Source organism: Megascapheus bottae, chromosome X, assembly GCF_031878675.1.
Source record: "Megascapheus bottae isolate mThoBot1 chromosome X, mThoBot2.hap1, whole genome shotgun sequence".
Lineage (NCBI taxonomy): Eukaryota > Metazoa > Chordata > Mammalia > Rodentia > Geomyidae > Megascapheus > Megascapheus bottae.
Genome location: NC_143547.1, coordinates 76,912,472 through 76,932,422, shown reverse-complemented (window position 1 = coordinate 76,932,422; position 19,951 = coordinate 76,912,472). Strand labels below are relative to the sequence as shown.

General features: G+C 35.2%; 1 protein-coding gene across 1 annotated transcript in view; it reads right to left on the bottom strand.

The window, feature by feature from the left end:
- Htr2c (5-hydroxytryptamine receptor 2C) overlaps positions 1-19,951 on the bottom strand; it is a 180,000-nt gene that overhangs the window by 64,983 nt on the left and 95,066 nt on the right. The window contains exon 4 of the mRNA XM_090326035.1: positions 17,188-17,501. Coding sequence (XP_090182161.1) covers positions 17,188-17,501 — 314 coding nt within the window. The remainder of the gene's footprint in view (positions 1-17,187; positions 17,502-19,951) is intronic.

Below are 19,951 nucleotides of genomic sequence, written 5' to 3'. Positions count from 1 at the left end.
GATATAGCTAGACATGTGTGTATATACGCTCTGTAGAAATCTGGAGGAGTTGTAGTTCATAGATGACCATGTGATAAATCCTCTGAGAACTTTTAGGACTATTTAGGGACAATAGATGTATGTTCTATAGGAGTAGAAGAAGCTTGTAGCCCAATAGAGATAGCACAGAAGTCAATTTAAATTCTATCAAGGCAGTCTCCTTTGGGAACACAGTCATAGGGTCTGTCACAAACTTCAATGCTTCTAGGGGTCAGAAAGATAATATTCATGAGTAAGACAATTGGATATGAGATTAGAAGTGGTAGAAAATGTGACAACTCAGAATTCATGCACTATTCAAAGGTGTTCAAATCATGAAGATTTAAAGATCACAAAATTCACCTGCAGGCAGACCACAGCCTGAAAAAAGAAACTAGTTTGCTATCTCATTTAGACAAAAAGCAAGAATAAATATCTTAGGATTCACAAAGATTAAGCACATTTACACAAATAAGAAGATTGTACCAATTTGGGAATGGTTCTAGGTAGACAAATTCTACCTAGTAATACTTATAGGAAGATTTTTTTTTCTCATCTGGCAACTAATTCAAAAAAAATCACAGTAATTGTGTTGATTGCATATTTAAATTCATGGTCATTTTCTATGAAGTGTGGTGGCTCATTTAGCAGTTCCATGCTTAACATAGTTGTTCTTTAAAAAAAACTTTAGAGTTGTTTTAAGTGACATATAACATGAACCAAAGATTAAAAATAAGATCTTCTGCTGACAAAGAGAGATAAAAGTCACATGTTCTCTCATATATGTAGATTCTAGTCCTTAAAATGAATGACAGGAATGTAAAACAGATTCAGTTTGGGGATGGGCACCAGTGCGAGAGAGAAATTGTCTCAAGAAATGTACATAGAGGGAAGAGGAGATGTGATAGAAAGTAAATTTGATCAGGGAACATTTTAAGTATATATGGAAATGCCACAATGAATTTCTTTTGTACAAGAAATAAGCTAATAAAAATGACAAAAATCAAAAAAGAGGTTAGGTGCCAGTGGCTTATTCCTGTAATCCTAGCTACTCAGGAGGGCTGTGGTCTGAGGATTATAGTCTGAAGCCACCCTGGGGATATCTCAGCCCACTAAACCCTTATCTCCAATTAACTACCAAATAAGCAGAAGTAGATCATGAAAACTCAGGAATATCTCCCAGCACCCTGAGTTCAAGACCCAGCACTGGTACCAAAAAAAAAGAAAAAGAAAAAGAACTAGGTGATTGACGTTTGTTTTACATTCATTCAAATAAGCAGTGTTACCACTAACAAGTTACAGAGCATTAGACACATTACGGAGTTCCCTAAACAATAATATGTTTCATTATAATAATCATTATTTTAACCTTAATAAAATGTTTTCACTTAAATAGTGACATCTGTTTTAGTTCTCAATGACATGGATGTCTGAGAGTATTCTATATGAAACATAGGATAGAAATAGAGTTTTTGTGGGGGTCATGGGGCTTGAACTTGGCTTGGGTGCTGCCCCTGAGCTCTGCAGCTCAAGATTACTGCCCTATCCTTGAGCCAAGCCCCATTTTCTGTTTTTTTTTTAGAATTTAATTGGCGATAAGAGTCTCAGGTCCTTTTGTGTCCTGGCTAGCTTTGAACCTAGATTCTCAGATCTCAGCCTCCTGAGTAGGTAGGATTATAGGCATGAGCCACCGCGCCTGGCATACATATAGATTTTTATTTCCCTTCATTCTCCCAACAACCATAGAGAGAAGGTAAAAATTTGACCCCCTGTTTTTCTGTTTTTATTTTCTTCATATGTAAAATGAAATTAACTATCAAATATATCTTATGAAAATGGTCTTAGTTCCACCTGTCTGTGTCTCACATCCAAATTTTCTTTTTTTTTACTTGAGATGTCTTTTTTCCATATTTTTATTGTAATTAATAGAAGGGTTACATTATATTTGTCAGATAGAAGGTGCATTACTTCACAAACATTGATACCCTTTCTCATGTCTTGGTCCCCATTTCCCTCCCCCCACTCCCACCCCCTCATCTTATTTTCCCCCCTTCCCTATCTGATTTCAAATAACCAAATATGCATATATACAATATGTCAGATAACAGAGGAAAATACTGTAAAAAATATGAGATAACCAAGGGACAGCAAAAGAGATGAGACATAACATAGTACATTAAGGACAACAATCACTTGTTATATGGCTTTTGTTTCTATATCCTGGAGGTCCTTTCATTTAGCCTCATATTATATGGCCTTATGTATCTAGGTTTTGTACTATTAAAAAAATCTCTGCTAAGAGAGCCCAGGGTTTCCACTGATCATCATATCCAAATTTGCTTAAGCTCAATTGACTTAGTATCTTTCATTTCAAATGGGATGTAGACTTCCCTTAATCTTTAAAATTATCTAAAAGAAGCTTTCAAGGCTTTAGCTTTTCGCCATTAAGTATAATACTAGCTGTGGGTTTGTCATACACAGCCTTTATTATATTGAGGAATGTTCCATGGATTCCTAGTTTCTCCAGAGCTTTTAACATAAAGGGGTGTTGGATCTTGTCAAATGCCTTTTCTGCATCTATTGAGACAATCATGTGATTTTTGTCCTTGCTCCTGTTGATGTGTTGAATTATATTAATTGATTTGCTATGTTGAACCAGCTTTGCCTCCCTGTGATGAATCCTGTTTGATCATAGCCTATAATTTTTTTGATAAGTTGTTGTAGACGGTTGGCCAGTATTTTGTTGAGAAGTTTTGCATCGATGTTCATCAAGGAGATAGGTCTATAGTTCTCTTTCTTTGATGAATCTCTGTCTGGTTTGGGGATGAGGGTTATACTGGCTTCATAGAATGAGTTTAGTAAAGAACCTTCATTTTCAATTTCATTGAAGAGCTTGAGGAATACTGGTATGAGCTCTGCTTTGAAGACCTTATAGAATTCAGCTGTGAATCCATCTGGCCCTGGGCTTTTATTAGGTGGAAGGTCTCTTATTGCCATTTCTATTTCAGTGCTTGAAATAGGCCTGTTTAGTTGGGATAGGAATGAGAAAAGATGCCCACTCTCTCCACTCCTCTTTAACATAGTATTAGAATTCCTAGCCAGTGCAGTAAGGCAAGAAGCAAGCATAAAGGGGATCCAAGTAGGGAAAGAGGAAGTAAAACTATACCTCTGCAGATGACATGATTCTGTATTTAAAGTATCCTATAGACTCTACTCCCAAGCTCCTTGAGCTGATTCAAAACTTTGGAAGGGTATCAGGCTATAAAATTAACCCTCAAAAATCAACTGCTTTCCTCTACGCCAACAGTGAGAGGAACGAGGCAACAATCAGGAAAGCAACTCCTTTTGCAATAGCCTCAAAGAAAATAAAGTACCTAGGAATTATCTTAACTAAGAATGTAAAGGACCTTTTTGACGAAAACTTTAAAACCCTGAAAAAGGAAATTAAAGCAGAACTAAGTAAATGGAAAAACCTCCCATGCTCCTGGATTGGAAGAATCAACATCGTGAAAATGACAATCTTGCCATGGGTTATCTACAAATTCAACGCAATACCCATCAATATCCCAATGGCATTCTTTAAAGAAATAGAAGAGGCAATCCAAAATTTCATATGGAATAATAAAAGACCCTGTATGGCAAAAACACTTCTTAGCAGAAAGAACAGCGCCGGAGGAATTTCAATTCCAAACTTTAGACTCTATTACAGAGCTATAATTATCAAAACAGCTTGGTACTGGCACAAGAACAGGCCTGAAGACCAATGGAATAGAACTGAGGACCCAGATAATAAACCACAGACCTATGGCCACCTAATCTTTGACAAGGGAGCCAAAAAAATAGAATGGAAGAAAGACAGCCTCTTCAACAAGTTGTGCTGGCAGAACTGGTTAAGCACCTGCAGTTGGCTCCTTCCTTGTCACCGTGCACTAGAATTAACTCTATATGGATCAAAGACCTGGAGGTAAAAGCTGACACACTGAAAACTTTACAGGAAGGAATAGGAGATACACTAGGCCTCCTTGGGACAGGTTGAAACTTTCTTAATAAGGACCAAGAATCACAACAAATCAGAGAAAGGCTGGATAAGTGGGACTGCATTAAACTGCAGAGCTTTTGTATGGCAAAGGACATAGCTAGCAAATTAACTAGAAAGCCTACAGAGTGAGAGAAGATCTTCACAAACCATACAGCGGACAAAGGCCTCATATCTAAAATATATCAACAGCTCAAAAAATTGAATCACTCCAAAACTAATCTCCAAAGTAACAACCATCCCATTAAAAAATGGGCCAAAGACTTAAAGAGAGTCTTCTCTGAAGAAGAAACAAAAATGGCCTATAGACACATGAAGAAATGCTCAACATCTCTGGTCATAAAAGAAATGCAAATCAAAACAACTCTAAGATTCCACCTCATTCCAGTTAGAATGGCCAGGATTAGGAAAACTAATAACAACAGATGCTGGAGGGGATGTGGCCAGGAGGGATCACTACTACACTGTTGGTGGGAGTGCAAACTCGTTGAACCACTATGGAAAGCAGTATGGCAGTGCCTCAAAAGGCTAAACATAGAGCTCCCCTATGACCCAGCCATCCCACTACTTGGCATTTATCCAAACGTCCAGAAACTAGGGCATACTAAATGCACTAGCACAACAATGTTCATTGCAGCATTATTCACCATAGCAAAGATATGGAACCAAACTGATGTCCCTCAGTTAATGAGTGGATCAACAAGATGTGGTGTTTGTACACAATGGAATTCTATGCTGCTGTCAGAAAAAACGACATCGACCCATTTGTTAGGAAATGGAAAGACTTAGAAAAAATCATATTAAGTGAAGTAAGCCAGACTCAAAGGAACTTAGGCTCAATGGTTTCCCTCTTTCGTCATAATCAGTAGAAACCTTGGGCTCTACTAGCAGAGATCTGCAATAGAGCAAAATCTTGATACATAAGGCCATATAGTATGAAGCTAATTGAAAGGACCTCCAGGGTATTGAAACAAAAGCCATATAATGAATGATTGTTGTCCTTAATGTAGTGTTATCTCTCATCTATTTTGCTGTCCATTGGTTATATTATATTGTTATTGATACAGTATCTCACTTTGTTATGTGATATATCAGATATATTTGTATTTGGTTATTTGAAATTGGATAGGTAAGGGGGGAAAACATGCTGAGGGGTGGGAGTGGGGGGGAGGGTAATGGGGATCAAGACATGTGAAAGGGTATCAATGTATGTGAATTAATGCACCTCTTATCTGGCAAATATGTAACCCTTTTATTAATTACAATAAAAATATTTAAAAAAGAGAGAAGAAAAAAGAATCTGATGATTATCAAGATTACATGGCTTCTGTGAGATGATTTTAGACTTGTCTGAACACTTTTTTTAAAAAAATATAGAAAATTGCCTCCTCTGTGTAGTAGCCATCACATCCTCTAGTCAATTAACCTGGTGCCTCAGCCATCCATCAAGTCAACCACCCTAGGCTCTTCCTTTATACTCATGACCTGCCATGATCTCCTGCCCCCATGTCTCTCAGGAGACTCTCAGGCTCTGTCTATTATGTTTTCTCTGCTGGCCCTGTGGACATTGCAGATAGAGAAAGTTGCCGGCAGGCATAAACTTCTGGCGTTTCCTCTCATGATCTCCTCTTCACCTCATTAGTCACTTGGTATCGTTTGTCTGGAAGACAGGTTTTGGGCACAGCAATTTTGAAGCAGTCAATTTAATTGGAAGATTAGGAAAGACCTGGTATCTAAGCCATCAGTGGAGAATAGGCCAAGAAAAAGTCCATTTTAAAGCATGTCCCTTGCTTCCATTTTCTGCATACTGTTCAGTTCCCAAGCTCAAGAAATGACACACTAGTTTTGCACCAGTGGATTGTTTCCATGTTCCATCTCTCTGTCTACTGCTTAAGAATTCCCTATTCCACTATTTGCTCTAGGGAGGGCTTACTGTTGCCACCTGTAAACTTTGTAAATGTCAGGACACCAATTGCTGCTCCCAAGTCTTCATCCTGTATCGTATTGTCTTTTTTTTAAAAAAAATCTTTCTTTTTTTGGATAGGGAAGGGGGAAAAACAAGATGGGGGGTGGGGGGGAGGGTAATGGGGACCAAGACATGTGAAAGGGTATCAATGTATGTGAATTAATGCACCTTCTATCTGGCAAATATCATGTAACCCTTTTATTAATTACAATAAAAAATATCAAATAAAGAAGCTTTCAAGGGGGCAGAGATAGGCTTCCCAACTTACTAACAACAGGCTTCATAAACATTAATTTTTAATCTTTAAAATATGAATATTTAATAAAATAAATAATAGGCATTATTTTATGAAGAATAAATAAATTAATAATGTAAAGTTCTTTGTGTGATGCTTGAGGGAAGAATTTTCTCAATTAATCATATTTATTATGAATGTAGAGATTAGCATGGAAAGTTTAGAGAATTATCGTGTTACTAGTCAACTGATGATAGTTCTGTCTACTTTCAGTCATTAAACCCTTCCCAGCTTTCATAAGCACAGTTAAGTGACTAGTTAATTTCCTTTCTAAGTAGGCAATCCTATACTTTGCTGATAACTAACCCTTTGAAAAGCTTCAGAGGAATTTCTGCTTATTTCTGATCAACAGATTCCCTAAATAGAAAAGTAACCATTGTATTTATCTTCTCATAGGATTCAAAATAAGTCTTTGAGTAAATGTTACTACTACTCTTAATATTGAAGATCAAAAATAATCAAAATCTGTATTTTGAATCATATCATATTGCTATTTACTTCCTTTAGTTCTTTAAAATAGTAGTATTATACGTTGTGTAGGTTTTGCAAACAAATGAAACTGCTTCCTTCAAATAAGAAACAATTTACTAGTCATGGTGGTTCTTGTTTGCAATCCCAGCGTTTAGGAGGTTAAGGCAGGAGGATTGCAAATTTGAGGCCCACTTAGGTTATATCATAAGTTGCGAAAACAGTTGCTAAAATCACTAATACATTTCCTCCAATAAGCAATCTAGAGTCATAAGTTAATTTTTCTACAGAGATGCTTGATTACCTGAGTTGCCCACTAGTAGTTACACAAGAAAGCTATTTCCCTTCAAATACCCTCAATACTTTGATTGGTGGAGACCTTGCAAATAAATGATAAACATGTTGTTTGAAAAGAAATCATGGCTATACAATATGGGACTTATTGTGATGTATTTGTACTGTAATATGTATATTCATAAGTTTTCGATAGCATATATTGTTTGATAATATCTGGATGGAGATTTGGAAGTTTGAGAATAGCCTCCCTTTCTCCTCAAGTGATCCTAAATATCGGTATAAAAATTTCTCAATATAAGGTTTCATTCGGAGCCTTTTTCTATTGAACACTTCCTTTGTGATGCTTTTATTACAAATCATATGGGAAATTTATGATGATGACAATGATGGTGATGGTGATGATGATGATTATGATGATACTGATGATGATGATGAATTGGGTTGAATTCTACAAAGCTATATGGACTGACAGATACATAATTTAAGCAGTTAAAATTTTCATTCAGCACACTATAATTTGCCAATTGTGGGGAAGGGTATTTGTTTTCCAGTTGTCCTTTACAACTTATTCAAAGTGCTTGTGACTTTGCAAGGAAAGGGTTCCACCTAGATCTTGCCTTAACTTCTCAAGGTAGAGTATAAAGTCTATGAAATCATGTCTTTTTTTTTCTCCTGTTGCCAGATATCATTGTGTGTGACCCTGGATGTTCAGTGAGCGGTCAGATCTAATGAGTAAATGAATGAATTTATTAAATGGCATTGCACTGATTCCTGCAGAGCATGAGTACTTGGCAAGGAGGTTTTATTGTGTATTGAGGAAAGCCATGGGTGAGAAGAAGTTGCGTATTTCCTGTTCTCAGGAAGTGTGCTGAGAAGCTGCTAGGAGAGAGACAGAGAGAGGAAAGATAGCTCCTCAAGCAAGCATGGTGTCATAGGGCTTGTATTCATTTCATTCACCAATGTCTTTGTGTAGAACTCTATGTGCAGAAAGGATTCAAGGAGTTGGAGTGAATAAAGTTGGGCCCTGTAGAAAAATACATATGACTTAGATATTTTAAAAATAAAAATTATCAGGGGAGGGTGGGAGGGAAATGGGGACCATGTCCTAAGAAAGGGTATCGATGTTTGTGAATTAATGCACCTTCTATCTGGTGAATATAATGTAACCCTTCTATTAATCACAATAAAAAATAAAAAAAATTCTCATCAAAAAGATATCACGGGCAAAGACAATTTTAAACTTGCAAGATCTGTATTTGCCATTTTTTAAAATTAGTCCTGGGGTTTGAAATCAGGGCTTGAGCACTGTTCTTGAGCATTCTCAAGGATAGCGCTCTACCACTTGAGCCACAGTGGCACTTCTGGTTTTTCCTGTGTTTGTGGTGCTGAGGACTTTGTGCATGCTGGGCAAGCACTCTACTACTTGGCCACACTTCTAGCCCAGCCAATAAATATTTTTTAAAAAGGCATTTTACATGACAAAGAATTTAAGTATATAACCTGAATATATTTATATACACATAAGCTTTAATTCTGAAGCAATACAAGGTAGACTGTTAACATTGAAAGGTTTTACTAGTTGAAACCTTATGAGGTAAGAAAAATAAATGATGATTTAGCAAACCAGGAAGCCTAATCTCTATTCTAAGCACTCTGACATTCAAAGATTCTCACCATACTTGGCTAAGAAACCAATCAAATGGGAGATGCTGAGGGAGATGGCTGAAACAGAAAATGTTTGATTTTGGGTAGGAGAAAATGATAGAACACAATACTGCTGATCTGAAAAACTTGATATGCTCGACGGAGGGGGTAACAATGGTTAACAAGATATGTACTACTTACCTTACTTATGTAACTGTAATCCCTCGGTATATCACCTTCATATGCAAGTGGGTAAGCCTTTGAAATATGGTGTCCTGCTTACCTAAATAATTTAAATAATTGTACCCGTGTAATAGGATTTATGAAGGAAAGGTAAAATTTAACTTCACAGATGTTGAGTTGGTCTGGTATTTTTATATTTTTGTTTCATTATATTCTCAAAGATGTGGGACTATTATTAAAATTGTAGTTAGAAAGAATTAATATTATTTGGGAAATATCTGAGATATGATTGAAATATCAGAATGAAGTTGTTGGTGGCAAACATTTATGATCCCCTTTACTTCAATGATGGTAATAGGAGGATTGGGGTTTGAGGTCAGTCTGGGAAAGAGAATTAGTGAAATTCCATTGGAAACTGCAAGGCAGGTTCACACTTATCCTGGACTATTTTAGAGGTGGAGGGTGGGGATGAGGGGGGAGGAAGAGAGCAAGGTCTGAAGCCAGCCTAGCTATGTAAAACCCTACATAACAATGAAAGGCTCTCTAGAATATGGAAACAAGAACTTTATCTTGAGTCATTATTGTTCTTAATGTACTATGTTATTTCTCTTCTCCTTTGTTGCCCTTGGGTTAATCTCACATTGTTACTGTATCTGACTTTGTTACCTGGTATATTGTATATCTGTTTATTTGTTTATTTGAAATAGGAAAGGGAAGGGGGGAAACAAGGTGATTGGGGTGGAAGGAGGGAAATGGGGACAAAAACGTAAGAAGGGTTATCAATGTGTGAGAAGTAATGCACATACTATCTGGTGAATGTAACTATAACCCCTCTATATATTACTTTGATAATAAAAAATAAAATGAGAACAAATAAATTAATTAGTATATAGGAAAAAGAAAAAGTGTAAATGAAATAAAAATGGCTGGTGGTGTGGTTCAGGGTTAGAGCATGCTTGATTAGCATGTGCAAGGCCCTGGATTCAAGCTGTAGTACAGCAAATACATAAGCAATAAATAGAGAAAAGTTGGAGTTTAATTTTGTAATTTATGTATTCATGTAAACATTTGTGATTTAATTTGAATTTCTGCTATGTGTAATGATTGTCGAAAATATATTTCTGTACCAATGTACCATTTGCATATTCTTTACAGTGAAATGTCCTTTTAGGTCTTTTGTTCATTATCAAAGTGGGTTGTTTTTGTTTACTGAGATTTTAGATATATGCATATGCTTTAGATGAAATAGTTGTATTCATTACAAATGACCCTTTAAAAATAGCCAAGTCTTAATACCTTGAATGTTTCAATGTTAGGCTGTATGGCAATGAAGAAGAATCTTTTCATGTGTAATTGACTCAAGGATTTTTGAGATGGGAAGATTATTATGGATTGTGTAGGTGAGTGGTATAAATTAGTGTCAATTAATTGTATAAGGGGTCTATACCATTTTGTTTTTAGGCCAATTAGTTTGAGGTACTTTGTTATGGTTGCTGTAGTAAACTAAGACGTGTTTACCATTTTCAGTCTCCCCGTGCTTGAACAGGCTGTATTTCTTGATTTATTCAGCCCTTTGATTTCATTCGCTAACATTTTTCAATGCTAAATGTAAAAATAAATGCATATCTTTTTTTTGGCAGTCCTGGGTCTTGAACTCAGGGCCTGAGGACTGTCCTTGAGCTTTTTCCTCAAGGCTAGCACTCTGCCACTTGAACCACAGCATAATTTCTGGCTTTTACTATGTATGTGGTACTGAGGAATTGAACTACGGTCTTTGTGCATGCTAGGCAAGCACTCTACCACTAGGCCAAACTCCTGGCCCAATGCATATTTTTTAAGTCACATTTACATCACAGTATTGAATATTATTTTTTGTTTCCATATAATCATTGTTACCATAAAACATGACTGACTTTTGTATGGTGGTGGTGTACCTTGTGACCTGGTTGAATACACTTATTAGCTCTAAGAGATATTTTTATTGTAATGTAGAGAGGGGTTACAGTTATATTCATCAGGTAGGTGCATTTATTCTCACATATTGATACCCTTTCTTATGTTTGTGTCCCCATTTCCCTCCCCCACCCCAGTTCTAAGAGATTTTTGTATCATCTTTAGAATTTTCTCCCATCATTATGTACCCATAGAAATAGTTTTTTTTGGTTTCTTTCTTTCCAAGCTACAGGCCTTTTCATTTTTCATAACTATGATAGCTAGTACTTTCAGTATATTACCTAATGGTAGTAAAGACAAATTCTTTCACCTCACTTTTTTGTTTTGCTTTTGAAAAGCTTTATTTACATATAATTAATATAACATACTGATCACCTTTTTTTTGCCAGTCCTGGGGCTTGAACTCAGGGCCTGAGCAGCATCCTTGGGCTTTTATCAAGGCCAGCACTCTACCAATTGAGCCACAGCACCCCTTCTGTTTTGTTTTTTCCAGTATATACGGTACTGAGGAATTGAACCCAGGGTCTCCTGCATGCTAGGCAGGCACTCTACCACTAGGACAACTCAGGGCCCCATGATCACCTTTTATTTAACTTAATGTTAATTGCTATAAAATTTAAAATGCACATATTAAGCTGTGCCATATGATGTTTTGATACATGTACATAATTTTTAAATCAAATTAAATGCATCTGTCTCCTCAAAAAAGTGACCATTACTTTAGAGTGAATACATTAAAAATCTTAGCTGGGAGTCAGTGGCTCACTAGGGTAATCCTATCTACTCAGAAGGATGTGATCAGGAAGATTGTGATTTGAGGCTAGTAGCTCTGGCAGAAGAGTCCACTAAACTCCTTTTCTAGAGTGACTAGTGAAAAGTCAAGCTGGAGGTATGACTCAAGTAGTAAAGTGCTAGTCAAACAAATAAAATATTTCCCACTATTGTTTTGAATTGTGTAGTACATTATTTTACTTGGTAGACATAATACTATATATCACAACTTTTTATCCCTATCTTACTGTATTAATCAATGTCAGGGCAAAGGCTTTCAATCTTGCACCTAGATCCCACTGTTTCCATTGCTATGGGCAAATAATTCTACCTGTCCCTAGAGATGTATGTCCTTGCTAAATCTATTTTTGGTTTACTTGAGGTTTTTTTTGTTGTTGTTGTTTTAGCATGCATGAATTATACAGCAGGAATTTCGTAATGACACCCCCAAGCATGTACTACAATGTATTCCCATCAATCTCTCTCCCCAACAGGACTCCTTCATTCTCATCCTAAAAGAATCTCAGTAGATTTCATTATAATATTCTCATACATGCAAATAAACTATTGTAATTTTAAAATGTATATCTATTGGTGATCTTGAGTTTCAGAACTTTTCAACACCTGGCTCAGTCATAGAGGAGATAAAAGAGAAACCTAAGAGAAGTCACTGTAGTGGTATTCGTCAAATGCTGAATGCCCTAGTTTATTCACCTTTATCTTTACACTTTCAATACCGTTTTATAAGTGCTTGTCAGATTCTTTTTAGTTTGAGTTGGAAACTTCCTAATTCAACCATCATTGTCTGTATGTTTGGTGTTGTGTAAGAGTTGAGGCCAAGTGGAGATCTTCCATCTTACCACAGCAGACTTTCTCAGAAGTTTGAAGTGAATGGCTGTCTCAAGGGAAGAATATGATAACAATAACAGCAATTATAGCAATAAGAATAGTTTTAAAACTGACACCTGAGGTCATTATGAAAAAGTACATTGTTGCAAAAACAAGTCTTTCCATTTTGCAAGAATAAGGATCATTTTGAAATGTATTTTGACACACAAGGACATTGGCTATAATTTGAGAACTTGAACACATTCACAAAACTCCCTTTATGATAATTCTTTGAAGTCATTTTTTAAAATATAGGCTTACCTCCTGCCTCCCCCTTTTTTAATGTTTTAAATTAAAAAAATATTTTTAAATAAAAACATTTTAGGGTATAACCTGGTTTCTCATGATACTGGGTTCATCATGTGGTCTTGAGTAAATCGTAGCAAAACTAAGAAATGTATAATGTTCACTAGGGCAGAAATCTGTTACTATTTGGCTGCATATTATCCAAAATATTCAAAAGTATGCTTGGTATAGAGTAAATGCTCAATAAGCAATAGTAGAACAGATGATCCTTCATTTTCATGACTATATAGGGCATTGTGAAAATTTTAAATAGCAACTGTTAAGGTCTTGATAGTAATGTAATTAAAATTCTAATGAAACTATGTTTTTTGTGTTTCTGCATAATTTATTCAAATGCCAGGAAAAAGGGAGGATATAGTTAATTATGTATCCCCAAATTCCCACAACCTGAGAAGACAGGTATATTTTCTTACTGATTGATGTCAGTGACCTTACCTTCCAAGCTAGGAGAACAAATTTCATGTTTGTTGTCTCAAAATTGTACCAAGTACAATGTATGGCATGTGGCTACTACACCAGTAGATGTTGTGAATAAATACCAAGTTTAAGAAATGTCAAGACTAAATCAACAAATGCTAGTTTACTATAAGTTAGAGACTATCTGACATATGGTTCTGTAGAAAAAAAACTCATAAATTTAAAAAGGCACTGGTGGCTCATGTCTGTAATCTTAGTACTCAACAGGCTGGGATCTGTAGTATGGGAGTTTAAAGCCACAAGAAAGCTGCACAAGTTTCTAATATCCAACTGACCAGAGAAAAGCAGGGCTAGTTTGGTTATGCATGTAATCGTAGCTAAGATCTAAGGATGCCAACCAAAGCAAGAAAGGCAATTAAGACTCTCAATTTATCACCTGAGTTATGGCTCAAGTGTAGAGTGCTAGTCGTAAAATAAAAAAAAAATTAAAATTCAGGGACATTGCATAGGCCCTGGTTTCAGGTCCGATGACAAGTATGTATGCATGTGCAGGGAGACTCACACACACCACAGGGCTAGAGGTATGGCTCAAATGGTAGAATATCAGCCATAAGCAAGCACATGACTCTGAGGTCAAGTCTCAATACCAACCAAAAAAAAAAGGAAAGAAAAAGAAACTAATTTGTAAGGACTTTGGATTGTCTTTTTCAATAGTACAATTTGATATGTAATTATCAAAATCATGAAATATTATATATATTATATATACTTAATCATCAAAGATAATAAAACTTCAACTTCAAATTATAGAATTAAAAGCAACAAATTTTCAAAAGGAAACTAATACCTTCTTTTCACCAGGCGGGAAATGTGACTCAAGTGGAAGAATGCCAATATTATGGTTAGCCTGCAGTCAAACTTAGAACAAAGACTAAAACATTTATTTTTTTAGAGTAAATAGAGGAAAGTTTATTGGGGTACACTCTCCAGCAAAATTTTTATTTTTGTACTGATTTTTGAACATCAAATTCTTTGTATATCTTGGGGCTTGAACTTCTCAAGACTAGGGCTCTGTCACTTGATCACTTGAACCATAGTTTTGCTCCTACTCTTTTGGAAGTGAACTGGAGACTTTCCTGTCTGTGCTGGCTAAATTTTATTTAGTATTCTCACTAAACTTATTTATTTTTTACCTGAAATTACTTATAAGATATATATGGTGTAATGCACCTTTTATCTGGCGAATATAACTCTAATACTTCTATTAATTATAATAAAAAATGTATAATAAAAAAGATATATATGAAAGGTACTATGTTTTTCAGGATCTAGCCATCTTGAGGCTGGTAGTGTGGCCTAGGGGTAGAGTGCGTTCCTAGCATACATGAAGCCCTGGGTTCAATTCTTTTTATACCACGTACACAGCAAAAGCTGGAAGTGGCACTGTGGCTCAATTGGTAGAGCGCTAGCCTTGAAAAGACTCAAGGACAATGCCTGAGCCCTGAGTTCCAGCCCCAGGACTGGCAAAAATAAAAGAAGAAAGAAAATTGAGATCTAGCCATCCTCACTATCTCAGTGAAATATTTCTGAAATGTTCACTATATTCTAATTCTTAATTGCATTATCTGCTAATTAGATGGGTATAAATCTTTATCTATGATAAAACAGAAGATATTGGTGTCTAGACTGTGTATGCTATTCTTTGTAGGTGTTTATTAAGTTTATCTCTGACAAGAGTAACATATCTTAAATTTACACTGAAAAGGATGCTTTTTAGTGCACAAATATAAGCTGGCTGGCCCCGTGGCTCACGCCTGTAATCCTAGCTACTCAGGAGGCTGAGATCTGAGGATCAAGGTTCAAAGCCAGCCCGAACACAAAATGACCTGACTCTTATCTCCAATTAACATCTAGAAAAATGGGAAGTGGGGTTTGCTTCAAGGGTAGGGTGGTAGCCTTGAGCTGAAGAGCTCAGCTTTGGCACAGTGGTATATACTTCTAATCTCAGCTAATCAAGAGGTGGGAAATTCACTTGAGCTCAGGAGTTTGAGGCTAGTCCAGGCAACCTAGTGAAACTCTATCTCAAAAATAATGAAAATTTTAAAAAATCCTTACTGTAAAATATCTTAATTATCTTAACTTCTGCAAGTTATCTAATAACTTTGCTCCTCTGTTCTATGTCAGCAATATGGGAAAATAAATGATTTAATTTAGGTGAAACAGCTCATGGTAGCTATGAATATTATAACTTTGTAAAAGATTATACACAATTATATGCTCTGCTGCTTATATAAATACTTCATTCTAAACCATGATTCTAAGCTGAGTAACCTATTTTTATATATGTTATTTAACCCCATAGATATTGGGTAAGTCTTCTAATTTATTCAGAATGATGGTAAACAAAATAGATTAAATGTGAAACCCTAAACACAAAAACAAGAAAAGGATAGTATTGAAAATGAAAACCAGGAAAGAAGAAGTGATTTGACCAATGATTGGATAAAAGCTACACATTTAGTGTTTTAACATAGCAAAGATACAACTGGTCATTTGTTTTGAAGAATTTATGGCAAGGTGAAATTCATTAATTTAATCTGTCATTTAAAGGCCATGTAATCTGCCATATTGTGGAATATTTACACAGACATTTCTCAAAACATTCTAAGCTACCTTAGAGAAAAAGAGTGTGTCCTGGTCTCTTGAGCTAAATAAAAATTTTAAAATTTGTTTTCAGGATTAACTTCAACCCTAAGATCTGTTAGCAGTGTGGGGATTGAGTGAACTCATATTTATAATGCAATTTCAGTTTTGTAAACAGCAATTCTTTTTTTTTTTTTTACCAGTCCTGGGCTTGAGCTCAGGGCCTGAGCACTGTCCTTGGGTTTTTCTCAAGGCTAGAGCTCTACTACTTGAGCCTCAGCACCACTTCCGGCTTTTTTTTATGTATGTGGTACCGAGGAATCGAACCCGGGTCTTCATGCATGCTACGCAAGCACTTTAACCACTAGGCCAAACTCCCGGTCCCAGCAATTCTTTTTACCGCACTGTCTAACCTACAGATCATTTCTGTTGATTGACATTTTAAGAACATCTGTTTTTCTATCCATGTCAGAATTGGTCTCTCACTTTGAGTTTTCCTTAATTTATTTTTTAACTGTTTGAAGTTACTGCTGTATAAAACCTGCACATATTAGAATATATACCTATGATTTATATTTTAATTGTTGCTTTATAAATAGTACATTTTTGTTAGTTCTGGGGCTTGAACTTAGGGCCTGAGCACTGTCCCTGAGCTTCTTTTGCTCAAGGCTAGTGCTACTTCTGGATTTTCTGTTTATGTGGTAATGAGGAATCCAATCTGGGGCTTCATGCATGTTAGGCAAGCACTCTACCAGGAATTCACATTCCAAGTCCAATAAAAATTTTTAATGTTTCTAATTTTGTGGATTTTCACAAAAGGATGCCCAGAGCAAAGGCAAGTAAAAGGGAGGCTGGCATGTCAAATCTTTTATATATGTTGTCAGTTAACTTGTGGTTCCAAGTAAATAGACAGTGCTTTTTATTTAAAAAAAAAAGATTTTAAGCTTCTGTTATAGTAACATGAAACACAAGTTATTAACTTTTTTCCATTTTTATATTGGAGATGGTATTTATATTATACTGTCCAGAATACAGATCTGGGGTATTTCTGTCAATGTCCCATTCTGGAGAACAGAATACCTATGTCTAATTTCAATATATTATAAAATGTCTGTTTTGCTTTTTGAAAACTCTCCAAGGTGTTTTTTTAGTAAATCTATCATGCCATCAATTCCTTTTGTCACACAATTTGCTTTCTTCTCCACTTTCTACAAGAAATAATTAATGATGAATGTTGATAATGATATTTGACATGATTTTATGGTATAATCTGCAACTGAAAATGAATTTCAGAATACTTACCAAAAAGGATTGCAAGCAGAGAAATTGGCATGACAAATAGTCCCACTAGCATATCAGCAACAGCTAGGGACATTAGGAAGTAATTGGTGGCATTGTGCAGTTTCTTTTCCATGCTTACTGCCATGATCACAAGGATGTTGCCACCTATTGTCATGATTATTATCATGACGATTGAAAGTGCTGGCCAGTTTTGTACCCCGTCTGGAAAGTTAAAGCGTCCACCATCGGAGGCATTGTAAAGGTCATTTACTAGAGCAGCCACAGGACTCACTGAAATACTGGATTCCCAATTAAATAGGCCAAACAGGTGCACACTGAAAATTAAGAAGAAAGAAAAAAAACAATCAGGTATCCATTACATTAATTATTCACAATAAATTGCTTTTGTAATACAGTTGCTTTTCTATCCACTGCTGGGATTATCCTATTTTTTTTTTTATCAGTTCTGCTCTCCCAATTAAACCTCAGAATTTCGGTCTAGCCAAGGAATACTTTTCCTGAATGACTGCTATGAGTTAGGCACTTAGTTTATTGATATATATTTGTATAATTTTATTTGATTACATATTGTTATACATAATGAGTTTAGTACTGACTTATATCTATTAAATAACTATATGATAAAGCAAGTTAAATGAAATTGGTAAATTTTCTCAAACCAATGCAGCCAAGGAAGTCCCAGGTCCAGGGACCTTAACAGAGGTTGAACTGAGCTCAAAGACTGATTTTTAAGCTTTCATTGCAATTCAAAGCCATAGTATGTTTTATTTACTGTGATGATTTATTTTTATATTTTTAAACATTAATTTCTTCAAAATATCCTTTAGGACATCTGACAGGGAATAAAGGAATCTATTTACCTGTCAAGAAAATGTGAATTTGGCATTTTTAATTGAAAGTTAGGAAAAAAAATTGCCATGAAGATCAACTTAAGAAAAGTGTTCAAAAGAGGCCTAGTATATTATGAGAATAGTACATATTTAGATCTTTTGGAACTTTTTCTTTTCTTTTCTTTTTTTTTAACTACTGGGGCTTGAACTCAGGGCCTGAGCACTGTCCTTGGGCTTTCTCAAGGCTGGTGCTCTACCACTTGAACAACAGCACCACTTCTGGCTTTTTCTATGTATGTGGTACTGAGGAACTGAACCCAGGACTTCATGAATGCTAGGCAAGCACTCTATCACTAGGCCAAACTCCTAGCCCTCTTATTTTCTTATATTTGCAAAATGACTTTATTCTGTTTCATAGTGTTTCATGCCTTGTGCTATACCAACTTTTTTCTTTTACTCTCATCCATTCATGAGACCTGTTACAGGCTCCATAATTTGTGGTGATGATTAGTACCTATGGGTGAGTTACTGTTCATGAGATAGGAACTAAATCTCCAAAGTCATTTAAAATGTACAGTTCTATAATGGTCCTCAGAAAGATTATACTAATAGGAATTTTAAATCAGATGGTGATTCAATGCAACAAACATGAATGTAACTCTCATTTTCATATTTTAACTTAATTTTCCTAGATGGTGATGTTAGATTTAGTCAAGTTATGAACAAAATGTTCATTCAAAATATAGCCTTGTAAAGTGACCAATAAAACTAACATACTTATTTTCTTTAATAACACATAAAACATACATACATGGTCTATCTTTCAGTTTTAAATCAAGAAGTGTCTCTGAATGGCTGTTTTGAATTTATTCCATGTATAGTAAGAGTTTTTTAATGACTATAAAGCATACACATGAGAATATCTTTCCTTTCTGTTGTAGTTGCTAAATTTTGATATTATTTACATAGGACAAAATTTCCTCTCTTGTCAATATGTAATTTTCTCTAATAAATAATATCAGAGAATTTCTGTGTAAGAAGTTGGACGATTGTTTTTAGAATTGGAGAACTGGTCAATCGTTTAACTGCTGAGTTATAAACATTAAAAATTTAGGGTAACAAAATTCATTATAGCTATCAAAAGTTTGTCATATCCATAGTATTACATATACACATGCACATACTTTCTGAACAAAAGCCAAAACACTTAGATTGAGAGGATGTAGGCATGATTTAATCCTGTGAAAGTATTATGGTATTTTTCTAGCATATTTAAAAATTATTTCTTTTAAATGTATAAGATAGCCAAACTACCTTGCCATTCTTAATATCTTGTTAATGTACTTTTATGTTGTTAAGAAAATGAAGACAATAGGAAAAGTATTTTGGCTATCATTGTACAATGGATAGAAAATATATTCAGGTATCTATTTGAAAACAATTTTCTTATTAGTCAAAGTTATCTGGTATTCTAAACAATATGTAAAAATAATAAATGATTCCGAAATCCATATCAAACTAGGAAGCTGAGGAAGAATTGCTTAAGGCTAGTATGTATTGAGCATACATCTCTTAAAAAATTCTATCATAATTTATGACTAACAAAAATAGAAAATTTTAAAAGGACCAAATAAATAGAGGCAAGTTATTTTGCTTTCAGCTTTGGTTAATCTTTCACTGTATTTGGCTTATGGACAATGTGCTGGCCATATGATTTCTATAATTTTTTACCTATCACAGACTAATAAAGTATCAGTTCCTTTAACAAAAAGATTACAGAGATAACCTAGCATTGTTGCATTGTTGTTCAAACTATGATATAATCAATGTAAAGTCCTGAAAACAGTACCTGACTCACAAAAGAACTTCAGTAAAATTTATAGTAGGTTTTCTTTCTGCTATCATCTTAGTTTTTGCTTTTTGTTCTTGAGGAT